At 38.1% G+C, this 23,644-nt stretch overlaps 2 protein-coding genes across 2 annotated transcripts; one reads left to right on the forward strand and one right to left on the reverse strand.

The window, feature by feature from the left end:
* The first annotated feature begins 945 nt into the window (after positions 1 to 945).
* Positions 946 to 18,039, forward strand: LOC6652202. Its single transcript, XM_002074799.4, has 4 exons — positions 946 to 1,396; positions 15,955 to 17,125; positions 17,190 to 17,347; positions 17,414 to 18,039. The coding sequence occupies exons 1-4, from the start codon at positions 1,193 to 1,195 to the stop codon at positions 17,522 to 17,524; spliced, it is 1,644 nt and encodes a 547-aa protein (XP_002074835.1). The 5' UTR covers positions 946 to 1,192; the 3' UTR covers positions 17,525 to 18,039.
* LOC6652201 (cleavage and polyadenylation specificity factor subunit 1) lies at positions 17,807 to 23,570 on the reverse strand. The gene is made up of 2 exons (XM_002074798.4): positions 22,016 to 23,570; positions 17,807 to 21,272 (listed from the first exon to the last, which is right to left on the reverse strand). The coding sequence occupies exons 1-2, from the start codon at positions 23,426 to 23,428 to the stop codon at positions 18,294 to 18,296; spliced, it is 4,392 nt and encodes a 1,463-aa protein (XP_002074834.1). The 5' UTR covers positions 23,429 to 23,570; the 3' UTR covers positions 17,807 to 18,293.
* Positions 23,571 to 23,644: the final 74 nt, after the last annotated feature.

The raw sequence follows: 23,644 nt of genomic DNA on the forward strand, positions 1-23,644 counted from the left end.
CTACTGCTTCAGAACCCGTTTCTCACGGTGTATAAAGTAAGGCGAATTCGCTACATACGACATAAGGCGAAGGTTTGTTCTACGGACGTACTCTTTTGTTCGATGTTCGAATTTATTGTCGGAGTTCGACTCCTTCACCTGATGTTGGTACTATTTTTCACGATTTTTACTGTTTTGTTCGAAGTTGGGGACTCTTTTGCATGAACTGCGCTCTTTTGTTGCATGTTGGACAGACATGCAGTGCTGCCAATCAGCCTTTGAAAAAAGCTAGAAATAGCTAGAAAAGCTAAAAAAGAAAAATTTTTGTTTTTTTTTGGTTTAGTTCAATATTTTGTATGATTTCATCAATGACTTTATCTTCATCATCTTGGTTTATGTAGGTTTCATTGGTACCTATCTTTCTTGCACATGATGCTGGTAATTTGTAATCGTGCCAGCATTTTTCTTGTAATTAACAATTTTGTAAAAAAAGCTTTTTTTTATATGTAAAATGACGTTCAAAGTTGTATTAGCCGTACTATTTCTTTGCTTCGTTTTGACAATATTCATTTGACTAAAACCCTCTGCGTTCGACAGCGTAAACTTTCAACTTTTGCTCGCGCTTTAAAAATTGTGAAACATTTAGTAAATTAACATTTAGTTTCGCTTATCGATGTTTTTTTGCCATTCAAATGAAAAAATTCTATTTGTATGAAAATGTGGCATCATCATCATAGAGCATAAAAATACACGAAGTTACTAGATGTTTCAAAATATAAAGTAAAGTTAGTTTTTTCTGAAAAATAGCTATAATTCCCGCTAGCCGCTATTTCACAATTTTTACCGCATTTCCTTGTTGCAACCCACTAGATCTAGTGGGGAAAATAGCTAAATTGGCAGCACTGCAGACATGACAACATGTTCAACAGAGCCACTGCCTATAAATAGACCCGCCGTCAAACATATTTGAAGCGAATTAAATTGTTGAATGGTTCGGTTGTGTGGGTGGCTGCTCGGGTGTTTAATTTGTTTAAACAATTGCTGCATTGCTGTTTTGGATTTAAAATTTTGAAAAATTGTGCGCGTGAAATAGAAATTCGAAGCGAAACAAAATTGAATAAGTTGAATGATTTTTGAAAGAGTGACGGTGTAAACAAAATAAAAAGAACGGAATATAAAATATATACCGAAAGAGCATAATCAAAACGCAATCATGCGGATCTCTTGCAAATGTTTAAACATTACTGCAACATTGCCGAAATTGCAGCGCAGTAATAGTATTAATATATGCGGGGGAGGATTGGACGGAGGAGCGAATGGCGGTGACCTGGTAACAAATTTGCACAAGGAATTCCGGCGATTCTGTCAGAGTACTGAATTCCAGAACCACACTCAATTTGCGGATTTCTTTAACAATGTAAGTACACGACAGCAAGGATTATTTAATTAACAATTTGCTGTTTCATATATTGATTTGGCTGAAAAAGAAGAAATGACGACGCCAACATAAAACATACATATACATTTATGTATATGTATGCTTCCTCTCACCCACTGGTGTCGCTCTCTTTGGTTCTCGTTCTCGTTTTCTTCTTCTCCCTTCTATTATCGTTCTTTGTCGTACCGGCCTATTCTTGAGGCACGCATGAAAAGTCGTGTGTATGTGTGTGTGTGTGTGTGTGTGTGTTAGGCCCATAGAAAGAATGGCAAGGGAAGTGGTAAACGGGGATGTTTAAGAGAATTCAAAAAAACTAAAAAATAGGGTCATTCATGCGTCGTTCTTTCCTTCCTTCCATCGGGACAAACAATCATCATCGAAAATTGATTTCGATGTCAGAGACTGCACCTGCCCTCCTGATCCTCATCCTGATCGTGTGGTGGGACTCCTATTGGGAACACCCTGTATTGTCTGTTTGCCTTTTAACCTGATCGTTATTTTTAGTTCTCTGCGTCAGCAGCAGCAGCTTCTGTTTCTTTTACGACTCTTCTTTTTATGATTTATGCGATTTTCCCTTTTTATAATGTACATATGTACATACATATGTACATACATATGTATGTACATATATATGTATTTATGCAAGTGTATGTTTATGTAGATCGCCACGCCTTTTGGCGTAAAACAAATTTTTATTAAATTTTGTTCACACTGCTGGAATGAAGTCACTTTCAAGTGTTTCAATTTCTTTTTGATTTAAACAAAATCAGTTTGAACTGCCACACACTTGTTTGATTTCTTTAACTAGAGTTAATAGTCTAAAATATTAAAATAACCTTGATGATAAATCACTTTTACCATTATTAAAAGCATATGAATAAGGAGAAGAAATTTATACAAAACTATTTTGGGTTATAACCATTCTAGAACCCCTTCTACATACATTCATATGTACATACATACATATGTTTTGGGACTGACTTAAAGCAAAAGAAAAACATCTAAAAGCAAACTACCTACCATAAATATAGCAAAATATTAAAATAAAACCTTTGTGCAATTTAAAAAAAACGTAACGTTTGCAACTATGATGGAGTAGAAATTTGAGGGGAGAAGCAACAGTTTCGAATTTGAATCCTTATTACATACAAACATACGTTATGAAAACAGTAAACAGAAGACTTCAGTTAAATATTTTTATTGCAAATGAATTCTTAATATATGTACATACATACATTGGTGGACAAAAGTTTCCATACGATCCGTTTTTTCTAGGAAAACGCAATGCAAAGTAGAGAAGTAAATTTGATATTGTTTATGGTAAAAATATACAAATAGTTGACATTATTCAATGGATTATTGTGGGAAAAAACTCAACGTACTCCTCTTGAGGGAAGGCCTTTACGAATTCTAATTTAAAATAAAAGGAAATATTAGAAAGTGCAGAAATATTTTTTGACAATTTTAGTACCAGATTCATCTGTATTAAAAGGTAATATATATAGTAAGACAATTGAAAAATTGCATTTTATTTTCCGAATGGACACTTTTGTCAGACACTGTACACAGTTTTAGTGGAAAAACCGTACGACAGAATGCTTTCATATGAGATCAAAAATTTAATTGAAATGCTAAAGAACATTTAAATTAAGTTTTACTTAGATCAGTGTATAAGTATAAATCAAGTAAAAATCAATTTACTATATCCTATATGCTATCAGGAGAAGTGTCAAAATAAATAAGTATACAAACTTTTAGCCGGACAATCTACTCTTCTTCTTTTTATTGTACTGTATCTCTCTCTCTCTATCTCTTTGCTGTTTCCTTCTGCGCGTGTTTTGTGTGTGTGTGTGTGTGTGAGTGGCTACATTTTTCAAGGTTAAGTCTGTTTTTTACTCTCCCTTCTCTACATCTTTTATTCTCCCCCAATTTTTTCATCTCCATCATTTCCAAGCCCAGTAGCACTTGCCATGTTCTTCACAAAGCTGAACAAAAATCTGAAATGTAGAAGGAGGAGAAGTGATGGTGGGATGGGAGTGGGTGGAGTGGAGGGTTCTAACTTGTGATATGCATTTTATTTGGATTATAATTCGAATTTTTTCATTAAAAGCTTCTTCTACGCTGAGTATGATCATCATCATCATGATAATAATGATGATGATGATGTTATTGTTTGTTTGGTTGCGGTCTACAGATCGTGTGATATGAATCTCCTCTGTATGCACCCACTTCAGAAGCGGTGAGGCATCAACAAACATATTATACACATACAATAGAGGCAAGAGAATCGTCGGGTCCGGACAAATAGTAGACTAAAAAAGTGATATTTTGAATAATTCAACGAGCAAAATTAAAACAGAAAAGAAGAAGCTAAACAAAATAAGTTTCATATATCTACATAAATAAATAAATACAGTGGTTCATAGCTTTTGTGAACCACATCATAGTCTAAACTTAAAATGAGTATATCCGAAAAGTTAATTATGTCATTTAGTATTTACTGGGTATACCAAGTTATTCAATTATTTTGAATTTATGAAACAATGTGCTGCTTATTATGACTAATTATGACCATTAGCTGCTACCAAAAGAGAAGTTACAATACACTGTCCAGACTTAGAAAATTGTGGAGTAAAATCCTCAGAGCTTAGCAAAAAGAAACAAATTAAACTGATACCAGATTGTAACATAATTAAAAGGTTTTCAATTCGTACTACTTGACAAAGATGATTTGGGTCCAAAAACTTAAGTTCTAATTATTCTGATCGAATTTAAAATTCTTTGGAGAACTCTTATGGTTAAAGATTTGATTTATGTGTATTTTTTTAAGAAATGGACAAAAGTTTTGTCTTCATTTTCTTTCTTCATTTCCTATAAAATTGCAATTTTCATTCATTTGTAGTGTAACTGAAATAGTCGAGTAAATATTCTCTACTAGATTGTGTGGTATAACGAATTAATTTAAATATATACACACAGTATGTATGTCTCTACATATATCACTTGATATGTGTGTGTGTTTGCTTCTCTATATAGAGAGCCAAACGGAACGCTTTTAGAATAAATTACGAAACCCAATGAAAAGAAAAAAAATAAAACAAAAACTTGTTTATACAACAACAGAAGCAGAAGCAGAAGCAGAAGAAGAAGAAACAAAAATTGTATAAACAAGTTTTTGAGATTTCCAAATGTTGCCGGCTGGTTTGGGGACCAAGAGAATTCGGTGACCCGGGAAAGAGGATCAGCTGGTTCGGCTAGCAGTGGCTTCCCCTCACACATTCGCAGAAATCCATGGGACAACAAGATGTTGGAGTTGGGACTGAAAGTGTTGTGGAAATGTTTCTATGCCCTATATACATAGAATTAATTGTTCTTGATCAGCATTAAGAAGCAACAGGGTTCGTTTATGCAGGAAAGGGTACAATGAATTCGGTTAGCCGACACATCTTCTTTTATTAGGGCCTTTTCTTCTTTGATGGCCAGTTGACAGACAGCGCCCCATCATCGTCCATATGATACACACACTCACACATGTGTATGTATGTATGTATGGATGTGTACAGTGAAAACTCTCTTTGGTGGAAACCAACCTCGTCCAAGAAATGATCGCACTTTTTTTTAATACACAAATGACATTCGCGTCTACAAAAAACGCGGATGTGTGTTCCTCGATGGAGTTTTTACTGTACACATGTGTGTGTATACACAATAAAGACCGATATATGTTCATACTACCCATCCATAGGGTGCAGTGATATATTAAAGTCGCCAAAATGTATGTAACAGGCAATACAAATTCGCCTAGGTCTTGGGGACTAAAAGAGATTAATTTGAAGCTTGGTCGCTGGGGTCGTCTATGAGAGCGAAAGAGATAGCTTCTCTTTACTACACGTCATGAGAAAAGAATCTATCTTGATATTAGTTGTTTGCAAGGTATACCGAAGTCGACACGCTTTTTTAATTAATTTAATTTTCTTAAATATGAATTTATGTTTAAATTTGTCTTTGGAGGTGTTTTTGGAGTAGCTACCGATTACAAGGCTGTTCACTTTGTTTTTCTTTTCTGTTTTAATGTGGACCTGTTATGAAAGAAAAAAAAAGATGCGCCACTTTAAATGGTAATCTCTACTCAACACTCATCATCTAAATTTTTATTCATTCCTGGCACACGAATTTTTGATTTTGAATATATAAAATTGTTCGTGTTCCAAATCGAGATTCGTTTTGTTTACCAAATTGCTAGGCTCTTACAATAATATAATTTCATTGACTTCTGTCAAAAATCTATCTCACCATCTATCTGTTATCTAATTCCCACATGAATCAAAAATAGTTCGAGTTTTAGATAAATACTCACATTTAAATCAAAGGGAATTAGGAAGAGTCATTGAATATAAACATACATACATACTTTCTGAAGGGAACCAACCGGAAGGTATCAATCCTTAAGAAATCCTTGAAAAACCTTTGATTTGTGCCAAAAAATCTTTTGAGTGTTCAATGCATGAAGGAAAAGGGAAAAGGTAAGAAATTTCGAAAGCTTACAGTTTTGAATAAGAGTTTTTGAAAACCGTCCGCAAAATTCCTTAACTTTCCGTTGTCGTTGTAAAACAGAATTTCAACACCTTGGAAAACGCGGGAAACATTTGTTAACACAAAGATGATCCTTTCCTTTAAATGGAGCCTCCGATAGAGCTGGCCCATGCCTCTTCCCCCGTGCCCCTTATCGTTTGGTTTCAACATTAGTCTACTATATGTACATATGTATTAATCAAACACACATGCTTGGACTTTCGATTATTTCTAGGTTATCAAATGGTAAAAATACAATGTTCTCTCTCTCTCTCTCTCTATGTCTCGCCCTCTTCATGTGTATTTGTTGCTGACGTCGTCTATCATCACTTGCTATTTTTTTATTGATTGATTTATTTATGATTAGATCCATGTATATATTAGAGAGAGACAGTTTTTGGGTCTGTTATATTATCAGAAAGTAGTGTAAAACATCATTCAATTGAGGAGGAAAACAAGTTTCGATAGAAATGAAAACAAAATCAAAACTGCATTCAAATGCAAATGCAGTTTGATTGTTATTTTCGAGCTAATTTGTAATGCATTATGAAATCAAATCAATCCCTCCCCCAGCCATCCAGTCAGCCCCCCCGATTTACGATCCACTGACTCGCCTACTTAGCACCAGTAAACAATAAAACGAAGAAAAAAATTATCAATCAGCAATATGTATGATAGAAAATGCAAGGCGCGGCTGCGGCTACATTGACAACGCTTCAAACTATAAATAGGCATTATCAAATGTAAAGTAAGACTAAGAGATGTCTATATACACATTTATATTGGGTGTGTGTGTGTGTGTGTGTCTGTATGGCAAATAACAATAGAAGTAAAAAGATAAGTAGGCGGGACTCAAATATATACACGTGTATATCTCCCTCCATGTATTTGTAACTACATATGTATATAATATTTTATACGTACTTTGTATACCCTTGCCAATTTATTCTCTTGATATTTGTGGTTATTAAGATTTCTACAATTACTACGACTATATTGTGGACCAACTGTTTGGGTGATAAGGGAGCTGGGAGTATGATAAGGTCGGCAAAATCTAAATACAGAATTTATAATTGGAAAAAAAAAGAAAAACAAACTTTGGTAGATAAAGACAAATCCAAGATATGCACAGAATCAAGCTGCAAGAGGGCTATAAAATTTATAGACCTCTAAATGGTAGACGACTATGTATGATATATGATCTCGGACTTTTATAACCTTCACCTCAAAGGGTGATCCAAATGTATGAAACAGGAAGCAATTTTAACCCTATAAAGTGTATTTAAGTACACATATATTTCCGATCGGTCGATATAAGCATGTGCATCTGTTGGCCCATAGAAAAAATCACACTTGGATCTCAAAAAAAAAAAAGAAACAAAACTAGAGCAATCAAATTTGATTTGTAGTCTCGTGTAGTTGGCCAAGGTTTTCTTTTATTTCTTTTCGCTACGCCCTTTTACGCCTTAATCTAATTTGCCAAAGCAAATATACAGAATTCGTTGCCCAATTCTGACTAAAATGAATATATCTTCGGTTTTAGTCTAGATTGACACTCAAATCCACAATGTGGTTAACCACTTTTAGGTCTATACTGATTAACACAACAATTCGTATCAATCTATGTATTTAAAAAAGATCTTTCCGTTCCTCTATCCGAATATTTGTTATAGAACACGTACGTAGAACTGGTAATTATTATACGAATTTTGAGATAAACAAAACTGAGATTATGGCCAACCAGTCAAAAATGTAACTTCTGTTGCTCGAAATACTTGTAAATTATGCGTTCAAAATTTCGAAAGATCAATCCTCGCTGACTTTCTCAAAGGAAAAATGTTATTAATTTTATACTTATGCTTACTCTTGATACTTTATTTAAACAATAATATTAAACTAAACATATTCCTTTAAATTTCAAATGATTTCTCCTTCAGATAGGGATAAGTTTTGGCGGCAATAGGAATAATTTTGAAATTCTATTGTATATTTATCCTTGCATGAACTTTTGACTCGATCAGTGTACCTACTTACTTACGTACCTACCTAGCTGCCTACCTACCTGTACGTATTTATTGTCGGATCTTTTCTTTCCCTCAGAGGGGCAGCAGCCATTGAACCGTTGCGCGGCGTTGCCAGTATTGCCAATTTGTAAACAAAACTATAAATTCTCAATGTTTAAAAATAGAGAACTAAACACCTTTTTGGCTATAGAGCAGATTTTTAAAATACTTTTACGAGGTGAAATTCGTGTGTGCGCACAATAGAGCAGGGTTGAAACCGTTGGACAGGGGTGTTGGTTGGAAGGGAGCGGCGGGGTAGGTAGGTGCAGAGAGGGGAGGGGATTGCGGCACACACGTTCAGTTTGCGTGATTTGGCGCAGGGGTTAATTTTCGTTAGATGATGATGCCCTCTCTCTCCATCTCCCTCTGTGTCCCCTTGCCCAGGCCCCGTCCAATTATGCTTTGGGTTTGCATAAATATTTGTTTAAGAGGAGAATAACAAAGAAAGAGAAACCGAAAAATGTGTCAAATGTGCGGACTGAGATTGTTGTTTGCATGCCATAAACAAAAACGAACAAAAAAAAAAAGAAAAAATTAAGCACATTATATCGTACAAACTATATATGCATATTTACATTAATTATGCGCTCCCAAAAATCAAGGCAAATCGGAATGCCTATGCAAAGACTTTTGGATGATATACGTATGTATGTATGTATGTGTGTGTGTATGTAGAGGGTGTAAAGAGGAATATTTCAAACCGATCGCCATTTAACCAAAGTTTGAGGTCTTGAAGAATAGATGAAAGAATCTTTGCTTTTAAATTTGTTGAATAGTGTTATCAAACTATACATAAAAATTCACATAGACTTAACAATTAACAGCAAGAAGGTGAGAGAGAGAGAGAGAGAGAGAGAGAGAGAATGTCGCACCATCCGTTCGTATTGCTGTTTGCATATCAAATATATGTGTACATATATACATATAAACGTATGTATGTGAAAGAGGGGTGGTTCTAAAGAAGTCAGAAGCTATAGTTCTTTGAGACAAGACTCTGAATAGTTTAGATATTTTGCATTTCTACACATAATGCAACAGATTGAATGTCTGATAAACGAAATTAAACTTTTCACATTCCTTCTTAAAGGGCCTATTAACATCCGATGCATTCTATTCTCTTTCTCTCTCTCTTTGTGTATGTTTCAAGCGCACCTCGTAGGGCAAAGCCTTACATGTATTTTGCTGCCGTGTGCGCTAAACAAACAACACACGGGCCAAAGAAAATTTGTTTGTCAAAGTTTTGATAACACCCGGTACATGTTCCATACTATATAGTATATGTATGTATGTATGTACATATATCTCTTCACCAGCCGGCGTCCAACCTCTCCCCCGCTCCGTCCGCTTGAAAGCAAACATTGTTGCGTTTAATATACTGTTATAGCTCCAGACGAAAGTTGCGTCGCCTCTCTCTCTCTCTTTCTCTCTCCGGCATACACACGTTGAGGTGTGTCTATTATATGCCTAATCAAGCGATGTATAGGGTCCGACCCATCCAATTCTCCTCCTCCTACACCTCCACCTCCTTCATGTCTCCTTCAGACACACGTGCACACGTTTCGAAAAGCTTTCCCGACCATTGCATTTGAAATTGTTTAAGAGTCTCAACTGTTCCTTATCGGATTTTGAATTTTATTTACAAACTGAATCATATCGGGATCTTAAACTGTTGATAAGACTACACAAAACTAGTTGAGACCAAGAGAAATATGGAAAATTTATAAACTTAAATTTGTTGTCCTTTTGCTTAAAGTGGTGAGCAAAAGGAACTTACTTGGTTAATCATAAAAGGATAAAGAAGCTGACAGATGATACAAAAAATATAAATAAAATAAAAATGAGAAAGCATTGACGTTTGCACTATTTGAGCATTACCAGGAATAGTTTGACTTAATTTTTGGAAATGTTGTGAAGAAACAGAAACGTTTTTTCCATATTAAAGCTTGTTTACTCACTAACTGTGGCCCTATGATAATTTTTTAGGCAACAAGTATACCAATTTCGGGTGGCCTTATTTCTCAGAATAATCCCCATTGTCTGCTTTGAATTCCCTTTTCTTTTTTTGGTGTGGGATAGGGTAGGCAAACCGAATAGAATAACATGGAATAAAGAGGAAAGAAAACATGAGCAACAACAAAATATTATTTTGCCAATTCCGTAATCCAAGAGCAAAAAGCTGCCCCGCACGCGTTAGGTTCCCGGCTGTCTAAAGTTGTTTATGATAATGGCCAAATGACTGACGACGACGGCGACGACAACCAACGACGTACAGTGGTTCGATTGACGAAAACTCTTTGCATAAACAATTTTCGAGTTGTCAAAAATGGTTAACAATACTTTAAAAGAGGGTTGGATTTGGAATTGCTGATATGTCTGTATAATTTTTAATTCATTTTAGATTAAAAAGTCTAGTTATTAAAAAAATTTGATCCCTCCCTATATAAGTTGTAATAACATTCTTTTTGATATTTCATTTTTAAATAATTTAATTGGAAAGTGATCTTCTTTCTATAATTATTAAACTTTACTTCAAATTTAAGCAAAAAAAAAAAGCAAGACAAAACTTAAAAATAAACCGCATTTCTTCTCTTTGGCAATTTTTCACACAAAAACAAGCGATTAATGCCATTCATTTTACTATATGGAAATGTAGACCAAATTTAAAGAACATTTTGTTGTATTGTTAAAATTTTATTTTTGATCTTTAGTTGATCAAAAGTTAAACCAAATATGACTAAACGAACCACTGTGCAACGCCGATGTCGATGTATATATGCATATATACATACATACGTATATATTTACATACATATATAGCATATGTATATAAATATTTGTATCTGTATCTGAACGAAAACAAAAACAAATGATATGGCATTATTCTGTTTGTCAGCAACGACAAGGGGAGACGAAGTCGTCCCCTCCGAACGTAGGCCGAAACCGACAAAACGCGCTCTGCTTGCCCATAGAAAAGTAGAAAAACAAAAAAAGAAACAATAACAAAAAGCCAACAAAAACTATAAAAGATTATATTATTTTGGTTTCTTTTTTGCTCATGATTTGTTTACAACATATTTTCGTTTATGCTGCGTTTCTGTTTCTTCTCGCTCATTTCATCGGTTTCTTTTTGTTACATATATTCGATGAAAGCAAATTAATAAATTAGTCCATAAGAAAGGTAAAATCACAATAGAAAATTTAAAAACAAAAAATAAAACTCAATAAAAGTTGATTTTGTGTCCTGTTAAACAATAAACTTTCAATTATTTTGTCTGTCTGGTTAGAAAAATAAATTAACTACCACTTAAATATGTATGTACTTCATAATTAATGCTTAGCAATCAATTAAAGAGACCACAAAATGTCATCAAAAAAATTGCACAACAAAAACAAATGCCAGACAAGCGAACAAAAACAGAAACATAAACAATACCATTTCATTATGCAAAAATATATTTGTTAAAATATGATACGAAAATGAATTGCGCACATAATATTTATCATGGGGGGAAGTGTTTTGGTATTGCATAATGTCCCCCCGTCACCCTGTCACCCCGCTTCCTCGGTTGGAGAAGAAGCACCAGACAAAACATAAACGCAGTTCTCCAGACACTTTTAATCATGGGAATTGTTTCCTTATTGCTGCAAATATGAAATACTTAATTAACCAAGCCATATTGTTGGCTTTTTTTAATAACCTTATAAAAAGAATGTGCACAAATATTCAGATTGACTCCATTTAGTAGGGATTTACTTTAATTAGTAGAAACCGATAATGCAATTAGTTTGTGTGTGCGAAACTAAAATGTTTGCTAAATTGGAAATTATAATAATTTTCAAGGGCTTTCCCACCACTTCAAAAAAGTTAATTTGTTATAACAATGTAAAACTTGCCGTTTCACCTAATAAAATAATAAAATTTACACTTTGGTTTATAAACATAAAAGTAAACAAGTAATTACAATGTAATTACTTTTTAAGTTGCCAATTATTCCATACTGTTGAGTTAAACATTCGATTGGAAGAAAGTGAAAAAAGTTCTTCTATCCAAAATGTCAAAAGACTCTGGAAAATATAGTTTTTTTTGTTAAAACAGTTAATAAATTGGAATAATATGTACATACTTTACAGCCACATAAACATATATTATATCTGAAGGCATTAAGTTTTAAAAATAAAAAGACATATTTATTTAATTGATGTGAATCCGGTTTCTTATTGAGCGCAACTCACAACTTTCCCACAAGTCGCCTTTAACGTCATTTTAAACAATTTATTTGTATTGATTTCCGATGTTCCATTATGCATAAATGTACATACATATATACAATTATATGAATCTTGTATGGATAGACCACAAATATATTGTGTGTGTGCAATAAGGCACGTTCCCATCGATCGGTCGAGTCGATCTACTTCACATTTGGCGTAGTCATTCAAGAATCAACATTCGATGTGTTGTTTTTTCTGTTTTGTTTTTTTGTATTAGCATTTGTTGTGTCGTTTTGTCTTAATCAAGTGAGAGAGCCATAAAATATACATCGAATAATATATATGCATATATGTATGTATATATAGAAGGTAGGTAGGAGGTACATATAAATGGTTATTTAATTTGCCATACAGTGGCGACTGGCCACTAAATGGCGGCGCCACACCAACCAGCATAATTACCACCAAACGAGCAAACTGAATGTGAGAAGGGTTAATTGGCAAACTGAGAGGCGACTGCAGTCCGCTTTCCAGGCCTTCAAATGTTATTTGTTAATATGCTTGTTATTGTTATTGTTATTGTCATTGCAGTGTCTTCACTCAGAACTGTTGTTTGGCCGGAGAGTCAATGACATTTCGCACATTGCAAATTGTGCAAGCCAAGTTGAGTAAACACACATTGCCGCCCCCCTTTCCTTTCCCTCCTACGCCTCATGCATTGCAGAACCAACGAACGGGTCCATGGGGAGAAAGGAAACTTTGTGGGCAATATGTGTACCCAACTTTTTACAACTTTGTGAGATAATGCCAAGAGTCAGCCAGACGAGAGGCGCATGAAAAGTTATCGACCATCTTCTGGCCAAAAAGAGACCAAACTAATTATGCCTGGCCCACAGGTCAAAAATTGTACTGCGATGCCTTTCTTTACAAATTAAGCCAAACTGGCTTGATGGAAAAAGTGTTTTGCTCAAACAAGAAAGTGACATCATCATCATCAACTGTGATAAAAGTTTTCTTCTGGTCTGATCATTTATGATTGTGTTACCCCTCGTAGATATATACATACAAATGTGGCTTGGGTGTACGCCTATCGGCAAGTGCAAAATAACAGCCAAACACACACACACACACACATACATAGTTCCAGACCACTTTAACTTTAGCCATGCCATAAACCATAGCAAAAAAAAAGGGGCAAATAACAAACAGCTGAGGCGGAGTGACTAAAAGCCTCAATGTCACAATGAAAAGCTAATCGAGATTATTATTCTTTTGGTGGCAAATAATGTAACAAATATCAATGTAGAAAATGAGGATTAAGGTCTAACGAAGGTGTTTAAAACTAAATATCTAAAGCTAATATTTAATCACTTTTAGTTGGACCCTTCTTTTTCCCTTCATTCATGTTTACCCAGTCAAAGTCGATTCGATGCAGTGGTAATAAAAAAGATTGGAAAAACAAATCCAGGCAAATATGTTTATGAGCCAATAAATATATTGATAGCTTTCGAGATAAAACAAAAAGACAACAAAATGCTAAGTAACACTTGGCCATAATGCATTTGCATTGTGTTTTTGTTTTCATTTGCTTGTTTACATTTTCTTTCCTCTTAAATAATAATAACAACTGTGACTAAAGCTGATTAGATATACATACATTCCCCGCTCAAAACGCATAAACAATTTATTTAAGGGCTGCCTCGCATTGGAGAAACAAATAATATACAAGTTATTATTTTTGTTTTATGGAAAATTATATGATTTTGTTTATAATCGTATAATCCATTATGTGAGCTTGCAATTTTGCCGCAGTTTGAAACGTTCCGATCCGATTTCTTAGAGTTGTCATATCCAATTCCATGCAAATATCTTTACTTGAAGCCAATTTCAGATAAAAGTCCAAAGATTAATGACAACAGATGACAAAACAAAGAGAGGTTTGTGTCATCAATGAGTCCAGGGAGTTAAAATTTGTTTGTAAAACAAACATTACCAACCTCGACGTTTATACTTTCCTTGCTAGTTAACTTAGTAAACAACTAGTTTATAACAAAAGAAATATATAATATATAACCTGCAATTTCATTCAAATATTTAAATCTACATGAACAAATTGTGAAATTACCAAATATGTATTTTGTAATTTTATTACATATGAAACAAGCTGAGACAGCGAAAAAAAGGAAAACAGAGAAGTCGCTACTTTTGGGACACGGGGATAGCATTCTAGGATAAACATGGTTTAAAACTTTTCTCACGACTGAAAGCCAAATTTAATCGTTTGTTTTTATACTTGAAGCTATCGCCCACAATTTGGATAAATAGAGTATAAAGGTTGCGTAATAGAACTATCTTTTCAGTTAAATAAACTTATACAGTTCCTATTTGATTACCGAATTCAATGGATACATTTATTTAAGGTTATTACCTTTGACTAAGAAGATGTAAAGAACGAAATGAGCTGCAAAATAGGGTATCTCGGGGTCGGCACTTCCAACATCCTCACATCATTACTCATGAGAAGCTTTTTGTGGCCAGTGCAAATGAACAGAAACACACAATGTGCCATTTGACTTGTGTGTTGACGTTTGCATTTTAAACCTACCTACATACGTTAATTCAATTCAATTTCTGTAGTCGTTGCTCTGCTGGGCTGGGGGAGGGGGAGCAGGGAGGAGTATTGTGTCAATTTTGTGGGTAGTGGTGTGTGTGTGTGCGAGTGTGTCGTTCCTGTCAGGCGTCAATCAGTCCGTCAACACGTGGTTTATATCAACAACCACAAAAAATTCTTTTCTTACTACTCCGACCCCCCCTGTTGATTAAGAAGAAATTAAATGTGTTTTATTAAATTATTCAAATTATGTCAGTGATTAACAACACAAAAGTTTCCCCTCCTCATCGAATACTCTGAACACAGAAACCAAAAGCAAAATTAAATTCAAGTAGTCATGTCATTTTGCGATCCAACAACATTTTGCCATTGCACTAATTGTTTGTTGTTTAGATTCTAATAGACTTTCTGCCTCCAACCTCCCGTCGCATTCTGTCTGATAAGGTTGCAGACACTCGATTCAAACATAATTGACAAATTTGCACTTGAACTACCGAATGCAGGGATGGGGCGAGATAAGTGCAGGGGTCGCTGGACCCACCCAAAACCCAAAACTTATCAAAAGGAGAGGCAATCATCAATTGCAAGTTCTATCTTTTCTTGACACACACCATTTTTCAGGGGTCCCAAATGAGAGTCTTTCATTGAATTGGTTGCATAATAATACCAAACATTATAATTTCACACCATTAAATGTTTATATATGGGGAAAATGCATTCAAAGTAGAATGAAGACACATTGCACATAATTTTATTGGGTAAAATTGATTGTAATTTTTACTCGTATAAATATAAATAAAATTCAAAGGATGAATCTAATTTGTTGCCCTACTTTAACTACTCTAAAACTTTTTGCCTGACAGGAGATCTAGGATAATTTATTGTTGTAAAATTTGCACTTACACGTTGCAGTTGTCCAAGGATAAACTATGTTTTTAAAATAAAAACTGATAAATTTTGATGGATAAAGTGCATTTTAATACTATTGCTCTTATTTTTGATTCCATGTGTTATATTCTTAATTGAAGTTCAATGAAAATATATACATATATTTATAATCTGTTCTTTTGGTTTTGCAGGTACACGGTCCCATTCCGGAATTAACCATTAATGCAATCAAGCTGCCCGAGCTACTCGTTGGCCTCACATTGGACATCGAGGTGGTGGCCACTGGTGTACAGAGTTGGCAATTTGTCAGCTGCATCATTTGCAAGGAGGTTGTGTGCGCCAAGCGCTTACCGGCTGGAGCGGATGGAGGGGTCCAGTTCAACAATTCCTACCTCATCAATCGTACGCTGTTGACCAGCAACGAAGAGTTGGCCCAACGACGTGGGAGTAAATTGTTTTCCGAATGCTTCGGCGTTCTTATTCTGGAGGGGCAGGGCTCCAGTGGCATAGCCCCTTCTGCTTCCAATCAGAGTATTGGTTCGCTTTCGTCAATTTTTATGGATGAGCGATCGCTACGATTGCGCCAATTGACCACCAACCAACAGGCTCGCGTACAGGCCGAAATTGCTAAGACGAACGAGCGGATTGAACGTTTTACGCAAAAGGAATTCGAGTTACTCAATAGTTATCGAGAGAAATCCAATCAGGACTATGCGCATCTGACGCGTCTGATTGTGGATTGTGCCATGAATGCCTCGCTTGAGGTACCCGACAATTGGTTGGCGACTGCCACGGGAGGAACAGCTCTTGGAGGAGCAGGAGGAGGAGGTGCTGCTGCACGTGGAGGTCGACGAAACACCATTGGAAGTCGTCGCGATCTGAACGTACCCATCACACCAACCACTCCAACCACCGCCGTGACACAGCCACCCAATTTTCCGACATTGTCGCAGCATCAACAGCAGCTCCAGCCATTGATTTCTGGTGGTTCCTCTGTGTTGAGTGCACGCAAAATGTCTAACTTTGATACACCGCCCGCCACACCAGAAGCCACGCCCATGAGCGTGGGTAACAGCCCCACCTTTAGGCAGCAGGCTGGGGGAATCCCAGCTAGAAACCCTTCGGTAACCAATACATCGACATTGGCAATGGGCGGAGTCGAGGAGGCTGACGATTGTCTATTCGATTTGGAAGACGTGGAGGAGACCACCACCACACCATCCCACCCAGTGCAGACCTCCAGTTTCACCAGAGCCCACATATATCAACAGCAGCAGCAATCATACCAGAGATTGCAGTCCCAGCAGCTTGACAACTCCATGGATAATGTGGACGAGGGAGTAGCCGCCGATGAAGCTGAATGTAAGTGATCAATGATGGCCACAACTATACCTTTTGGCACTAATGTTAATCTCTTTTTTTATAGATGCCGTAGATCTTGATAGCTCCTTGCCCATACCGATGCGTGGAGCTCGATCGATCCCAGCGCATATTATGAACTTTGCCAAAAGTCTCCCTATCGAGATTTCCAACTCTCCGCTGGCTGAGAGGGCAAACAACAACTTTATAGTAGAGGATGAGGAGGTATGTTCTATCTATCAATCGATTGTATGCCAAGAAGTTAATATTCTTTCCCTAATCTTTCTGCAGGTGTTGGACAACATCGATATTGCGGCCAGCATCCAGGCCCTAGCCAAGAGTGTTCATGGCGAGGCTGTGTTCGGAGATTTGCCACGTCCACGTCTTAGCTCTCAGATTTAGAAATAAGATGAATGTTGATCTGTGTGGAAGGAAGAAAGGAGACACATTGAGGAGACGAACACCATTACGTACACATATATAGAATTCAGCTCGTATTTTTGCATATTTTTGAGAAGAGAATATTTTCTATCTAAACTAAATTAGTTTGTTCGAGAGAAAAGAAATCATCATGCGCCTTCATACATACAATATACATACATACATACATACATGTCTTATATACCCCTTTAGAATACCCCACACATAATTTGGATATGTAATAATTATTTTTTTGTTTTCGGATGATCTTTCGATTAAAATGTGTATTTTCTTCGTACGACAAGTGTAGTATGGCTTTCTGTTTGGCTGTTTGCACATTTTGAATAATTAACCCTGATGATGATGTTAGTTTATACAATGAATAATCTAGAACATCTATAACTATCTATATTATATATATATAATAACTATGTATCTATAATAAATATTATAATGGAAAAGCCAGTTGTTAAATGGCAAAATGAGACAAAAACACACACAGCAAGCGTCTAAACTGAAATTTCTTGGGAAAAGTCGTCCAAATGGAGGGAGGAAACTTATCAAATTTCTTTCCAGCGAATCATCAGTCAAAAGGGGTTGGCGCACAAATGGAGGAAAATAAAGAGCACAAAATGCTTACTTAACAAATTACTTTCTTTGTTACAATTGAATTAAAGAACTATAATTACAATTGATAGACAGATCCGTAAACTTAACTATAAAAACTAAGAGCTACATCATTGATTAGAATCTAGAAAACGCCAGAGAGGCGCTCTATTTCCAAGAGATCCGCCAATATCTCCTCAGTACGTGTGCCGATCTTTTTGGCCACTTCGTTTCGTTCTGAGTTGGCTAGCAGGCGATAGGACCAGATCAGATCACCATCGATGATGCAACGTGAAGGATTGATGCCCAGTCTCTTGGATGATTTCAGTGTGCGATATTCCTTGGGATTCAGGCCACACAAGTGATCCTGATAAGAGAGTAGGACGTTTTGCAGCATGAGGAAGCGGCGATAGACCTTCTCGGGGAGTGGCAAACAATATCCCAGTGCTCCATCTAATGTGCCGTAGACAACGAAATGTTTATTCTCGTATAAGAAGGGCTGGCGCTGATGTAGACCCCGCTGATGACACTGTACCCGGAACATGGTATTGACCACTTGACCGAGGTGATAGTCAGCTTTGCGTAGTAGTTTCTGTCCTCCCAAAGATTCGCGAGCCTCTGGCTGATACATATAGACAATGAGATTGCTCTCGGCATCGGTGACCAGGAAGCCCAAGTTGGTGTTATCCACCATGAACTCAATGCCATAGACTTCGAGGGGATTGAAGTCGCGTGATGCGAGTGACAGGGTCCGATATTCCTCCTGAAAGCGCAGCAAACTGATGGATTTGTAAACATCGGCAATGAAGATTAGAGATTTCACTGTGATGATCTGATGCACATAAATGTTCGTGTCGATGAAGGCCACGCCAATCAGGTCTCCATCCCTTAGTTGCCAAATGTAGATTTTCTGACCCAGACCAGTCACGAGAAAGCCGAGAACATCGGAGATGGCGGAAACTGGACCCTTCTGTTCTTTCTTGAATACTTCCTTTAATTTGAATTTGGTCATGGGTTTGCCCGGCTCGGGAACCACTTCGATGATGTCGTAGATGTGGATATTGCCGCGACTTGTAATATCCTCGCTGTAATTGAAGTTGGTGCCAATACAAAGGTACTCCTTGAGACCCGAGCGAGTGCCCTCATACGAAAGTTTCACGATCTTAAAAGCAGTAACGTGTTCCCACGGCTCAAACCGAATTGACGCGTCTGGCACTATTTCCCAAGTTTCTGGTGAGATAAGAACCATGTCAAATTGAGAGCCAATTGGATAGATAAATCTTTCTCCGCGACTTTCCTCGGACAATTCCTTGTCCTCGCCATTGAAGCGATAAAACTTGGTCATTGGTTCCTCGGTCTGGGTGATCAAACAATACACCCGATTCTCGCGGTGGTAGACCAATTGTCGGGGAGTACACCGCAGAGGCACCTTGCGCACAGGCCACGTTGAGTCGTAACTGAGATAACTGGGCAACACGGAGATCTTCAGCTCAAAAGTCGTGTCGAAGAAGAGGAACCCATTCGGTATGTTGATGTTATTGAATGCAGCAAAGCTGCGCACTTCGCCATTACCAAGAAGTCGATGGATCCGTAATTCGCCTCGAGAAGTTAGGAAAAGAAAGCAGGGATTCACCCCACAGATCATCACACCTGACATGCCGCCGACATTGTTGAACGGCCTTAGCTTTTGGACATACTTTGGTTGCATATTATACGACTCCAATTCCTCGTTCTCCTCATTATCGTCGAGATTTACATGCGTCGGCTGCTGATCAAGCAGATTCAACTGGTCCATCTTACGAAAACGTATTTTCAAGTGGCCCTTGGGATACCGAAACACCTGATAAATGAGGAGCTCCAGACGTGTTCGCACCAAGAGCAACGGCCGCTCACCATTTAAGCCCAATCCCACTAGAGATAATTCCAAGGGCAACGGCGAGTTCGCGTGCTGTGGCATACAGGACTGGACGATGCCAGCCTTGGAGTTTTCCTGGGAGGTTAGTGAAATGGGAACAAATTCCATGGCATCCGTCAAGACCATAGCCCCGTTGCCCACATCGTTGACGAGATAGACCAGCTTCATGTCCGGCATAGAGTAAATTTCCAAGGTACCACTCTGTCGAGCTACCACAAGCCAGTAGGTGGGCTTTGCCGCCTGGACAAGCATGCGACGCCACCAGTCGGAATTCTTCTGCTTCGATTGCTTGGCCAGATCGGCCATGGTGTTCATTTTGAAGGCATTTCCTGCATCGCCGTACAGTAGATCTTCCTCATCTTCCACTTTCATATGCGGCTCGCTTTTCATGTAACCTCCGAAAGTGGAGCCAAACGCACTGTTCGATCCACTTCCAGTTAGATTTAAGATGTCGTCACTTTTCACCGTAAATAATCCGGAGAGATCTTTGTATGCGGCTATGGCCACAACTGCTGGTGAACTGCTGATTGTATGCTTATTGATGGCCAGTCGAGGAGTGCCGCGGCTCTCGCGCAAAGCCAGTGTTATCACCTGACCATTGAAGACCCGCAGACAGACATAGGGATCAGCTATGGCCACTTGGACCACCGGCGAGCCGACATCAATGGGAACGTTTTGCACCAGCCGCGTGCCCTGCAGCAGCCGAACGTGCCGCGTGGTCACTTGGACTATGAATCGATTCTGTCCAAGATTGCCCACAAAGATCGTGGCCTGGTTGACCGTAAATCCAGTATTCTCAATTTCATTGATTTCCTGGCCCGTCTGCAGAACCAAAGTGGAATTCTTTTGCGACAGCAACATAAAGTCATGTTGATCCTGACGACTCGTTTTCTTGGTGGCATCATCGAACACTGTCCAAACATCGAGGCAACCTTCCAGCTCAAAGCTGGTGATGATCTGGGGGTTAATGCAATTAACAAAAACGGACAGAGCTCCATTTTTACTGTGCCCCGTTGCCGCGACTAATTCGATTTTCACATCCTGCAAAGATTCAGCATGAGGACGCAGCGTTGTGCCGTCCTCTTCGAATTCCACGCGCTCCCCGGCACACATATAATTGATCGGTGCCACATTGATCAGACTGTCGCAGACCTCAAAGACGAATTTACGTAACTGGAGAACAGATGCCTTGGCTCCTGTGCCGTAGACCTACAATCAAATTGATGAAAAATCAGTTAGGGTCAGAGAACGAGAGAAATGAAGACAAGACAAGCTTTTTTTGGGGTCACTTATTAGCGGGTTCTGAAGGTATAGTGAAACTAAGAAAAACTGTGTGGTCGAAACTTTCAGAGCATCCCTTTATATCCTTCTAGAGCCAAACTTCTTTTTTAGAGAATTATATATTTATATCTGACATTGATTGTGTCGTTATAACCGAAACCACACCCAATGGAGGAAAACCCATATCCTGGCATTAACTATAATTTGAATGAAAGTTGAGTAAAATATTGTTTTGCAATTGAGCCAAGATTCTATCCGTTCTGCTATAAGCTTTGATTTTTAAATCAACACACACATACTTCAGAATCTTTTATAATGTTTCTTAACTTGCGATCTTCTAATATCACAAAAGAGGGGGTCAAAAGCATTTAACGTCTTGCTTTATATGTATAATTGGTATTTAGGTTTCAACATTCAAACGCATCTTCTTGCATTGTTTCATCAAGTAATAATTGCGCTATTCAACCCATGAAAATTATTAAAATTGAATAAATGATTTTCAAGATATGACTCAAATTTAACGTCAACCTATGAAAATTGGAGATTGGGTTCTGAATGGCTATTTTTGAGAATAACCTGACAATTTCAACTCAAGTGTTGTTCATACCTTAAAAATCCGCATCAAAATGAAACAAGTTTTTAAATTTTGTCACACTGTGCCATGGGCTTACCTCTAATTCTTCATCCTCTATGCGACGAGACTTTGCCTGCGACGGAGCAGATGTTGCAGCCTCTAATTGATCCATGTCCAGAATGCCTTCGATCTCTGCCTCTTCTGAGGGCTCCTCCGCGGCTTGCTGCTGCTGTTGCTGTTCCACATCGTCCAGTGTGATTACTGTGCTCTGATCCTCCTCCGTAAAATGCAGCAGCAGGGAATTGCCCAGTCGGGATCCCAAGAATATATATTCCATGTGGCACACACAGATGCAACTGGTCAACACACTAGAGGCTGCCTTATGGAAATGGAAATTCCTCACAGTTCGCATCGAATCCACGCACAGTGTCAGCACATAAAGATCTCCCGTCCGTAAGGACACCACCAATTTGTCAACATCGATGAAAGCAAAATTCGCACAATCCAAGCTGATGCGGACGCCATCCTGAGGCTTTAGTGGAAAACTTGTGGAATTGTCTGCAGAACTGTTCAAGCTGACGCCATAGGGTGGAACACTTTGATTGAGATAGATCACGGCGTTCACTGTCATCACTAGACAGCCGCCAATGGGCTTCTGTATGGGCAACAAGCGGAGGCAGTCGAAGGGCAGATTGTTCACTGTCCAAATGATCGGATGGACGCGCTGCTGAATGTTTAGGGAAATTGCCACCAGAACACAGGTGTCGGAGCGTACCTTTATACGACCTGCACACGTGCGCACAGGCTCATAGAGGATGAGGAGCGTGGGTTCATAATATCCATGCAGGAACTGTATATCAAGGACATTATCGATTTTTTCATCCAAATCCCTGAGGGCTATTAGATATGAAGCCATAATTGGAGTCCTCGTCACCAAGGCTGTGGGTGCTTTTTTGATGGGCTTCACATCCGCCAGCTCAATCTCGTCCAGACTGTTGTCCTTGCGGAAGGGAAGCACCACCAAACGCTTGCCATAGATCAGCATCACAGCGCAACGAGCATCCGGATCTACTCGAACCTCGGGTACATAGTAACGTCCCGTCCAACCTCCGCGAATATCCTCCTCCTCAAAGTAGTGGAGGGAAAGCGTCTTCAGGGCATAAGTGTCCGGATCGTGCTGCAGCACGGACAATTTGGCATCCTTGAAGCTGACTAGCAAAGCGTCTCTCATGGCGCCTGCCCCTGCCAAGGAGACACACTGCAGAGACATCACATTGCCATACAAAGAATATGTAGCCAGGCACTCGAGACGCATCTTTGGGGCGACTCTCATCTCGCTTGGATTCAACTTTTGCCGCTGACTAGCCTCCACGTTGGGTGCAATGCGGTACACCTTCAAAACATTGGCGCCGGCAACAACAAGATTCTCTTCTTGGTTGTTGAAGAAGCGGCACGAGATGGAAAATTCCACCGCGGTTGCGGCGTGTGTTTGCTTGCACATGGAAAACATGATGGGTTCTTAGCGTAATTGTGGAAGCCTCAATTCACATAATTCCAACAGGTCCAAATTTCTTCTCTGATCCAGTTGGCCAGTATCCGCAATTAATTAATCCAAAATCCGACTAACTTTTCAATTATTTGCAACAATAACAACGGCGAATTCCATTTGGCACGGCGATTAGCGTGTGGAGTTGCCAGATATTTATTTTATTTTTGTCCCATTAAG

This window comes from Drosophila willistoni (assembly GCF_018902025.1).
Source record: "Drosophila willistoni isolate 14030-0811.24 chromosome 2L unlocalized genomic scaffold, UCI_dwil_1.1 Seg168, whole genome shotgun sequence".
NCBI lineage: Eukaryota > Metazoa > Arthropoda > Insecta > Diptera > Drosophilidae > Drosophila > Drosophila willistoni.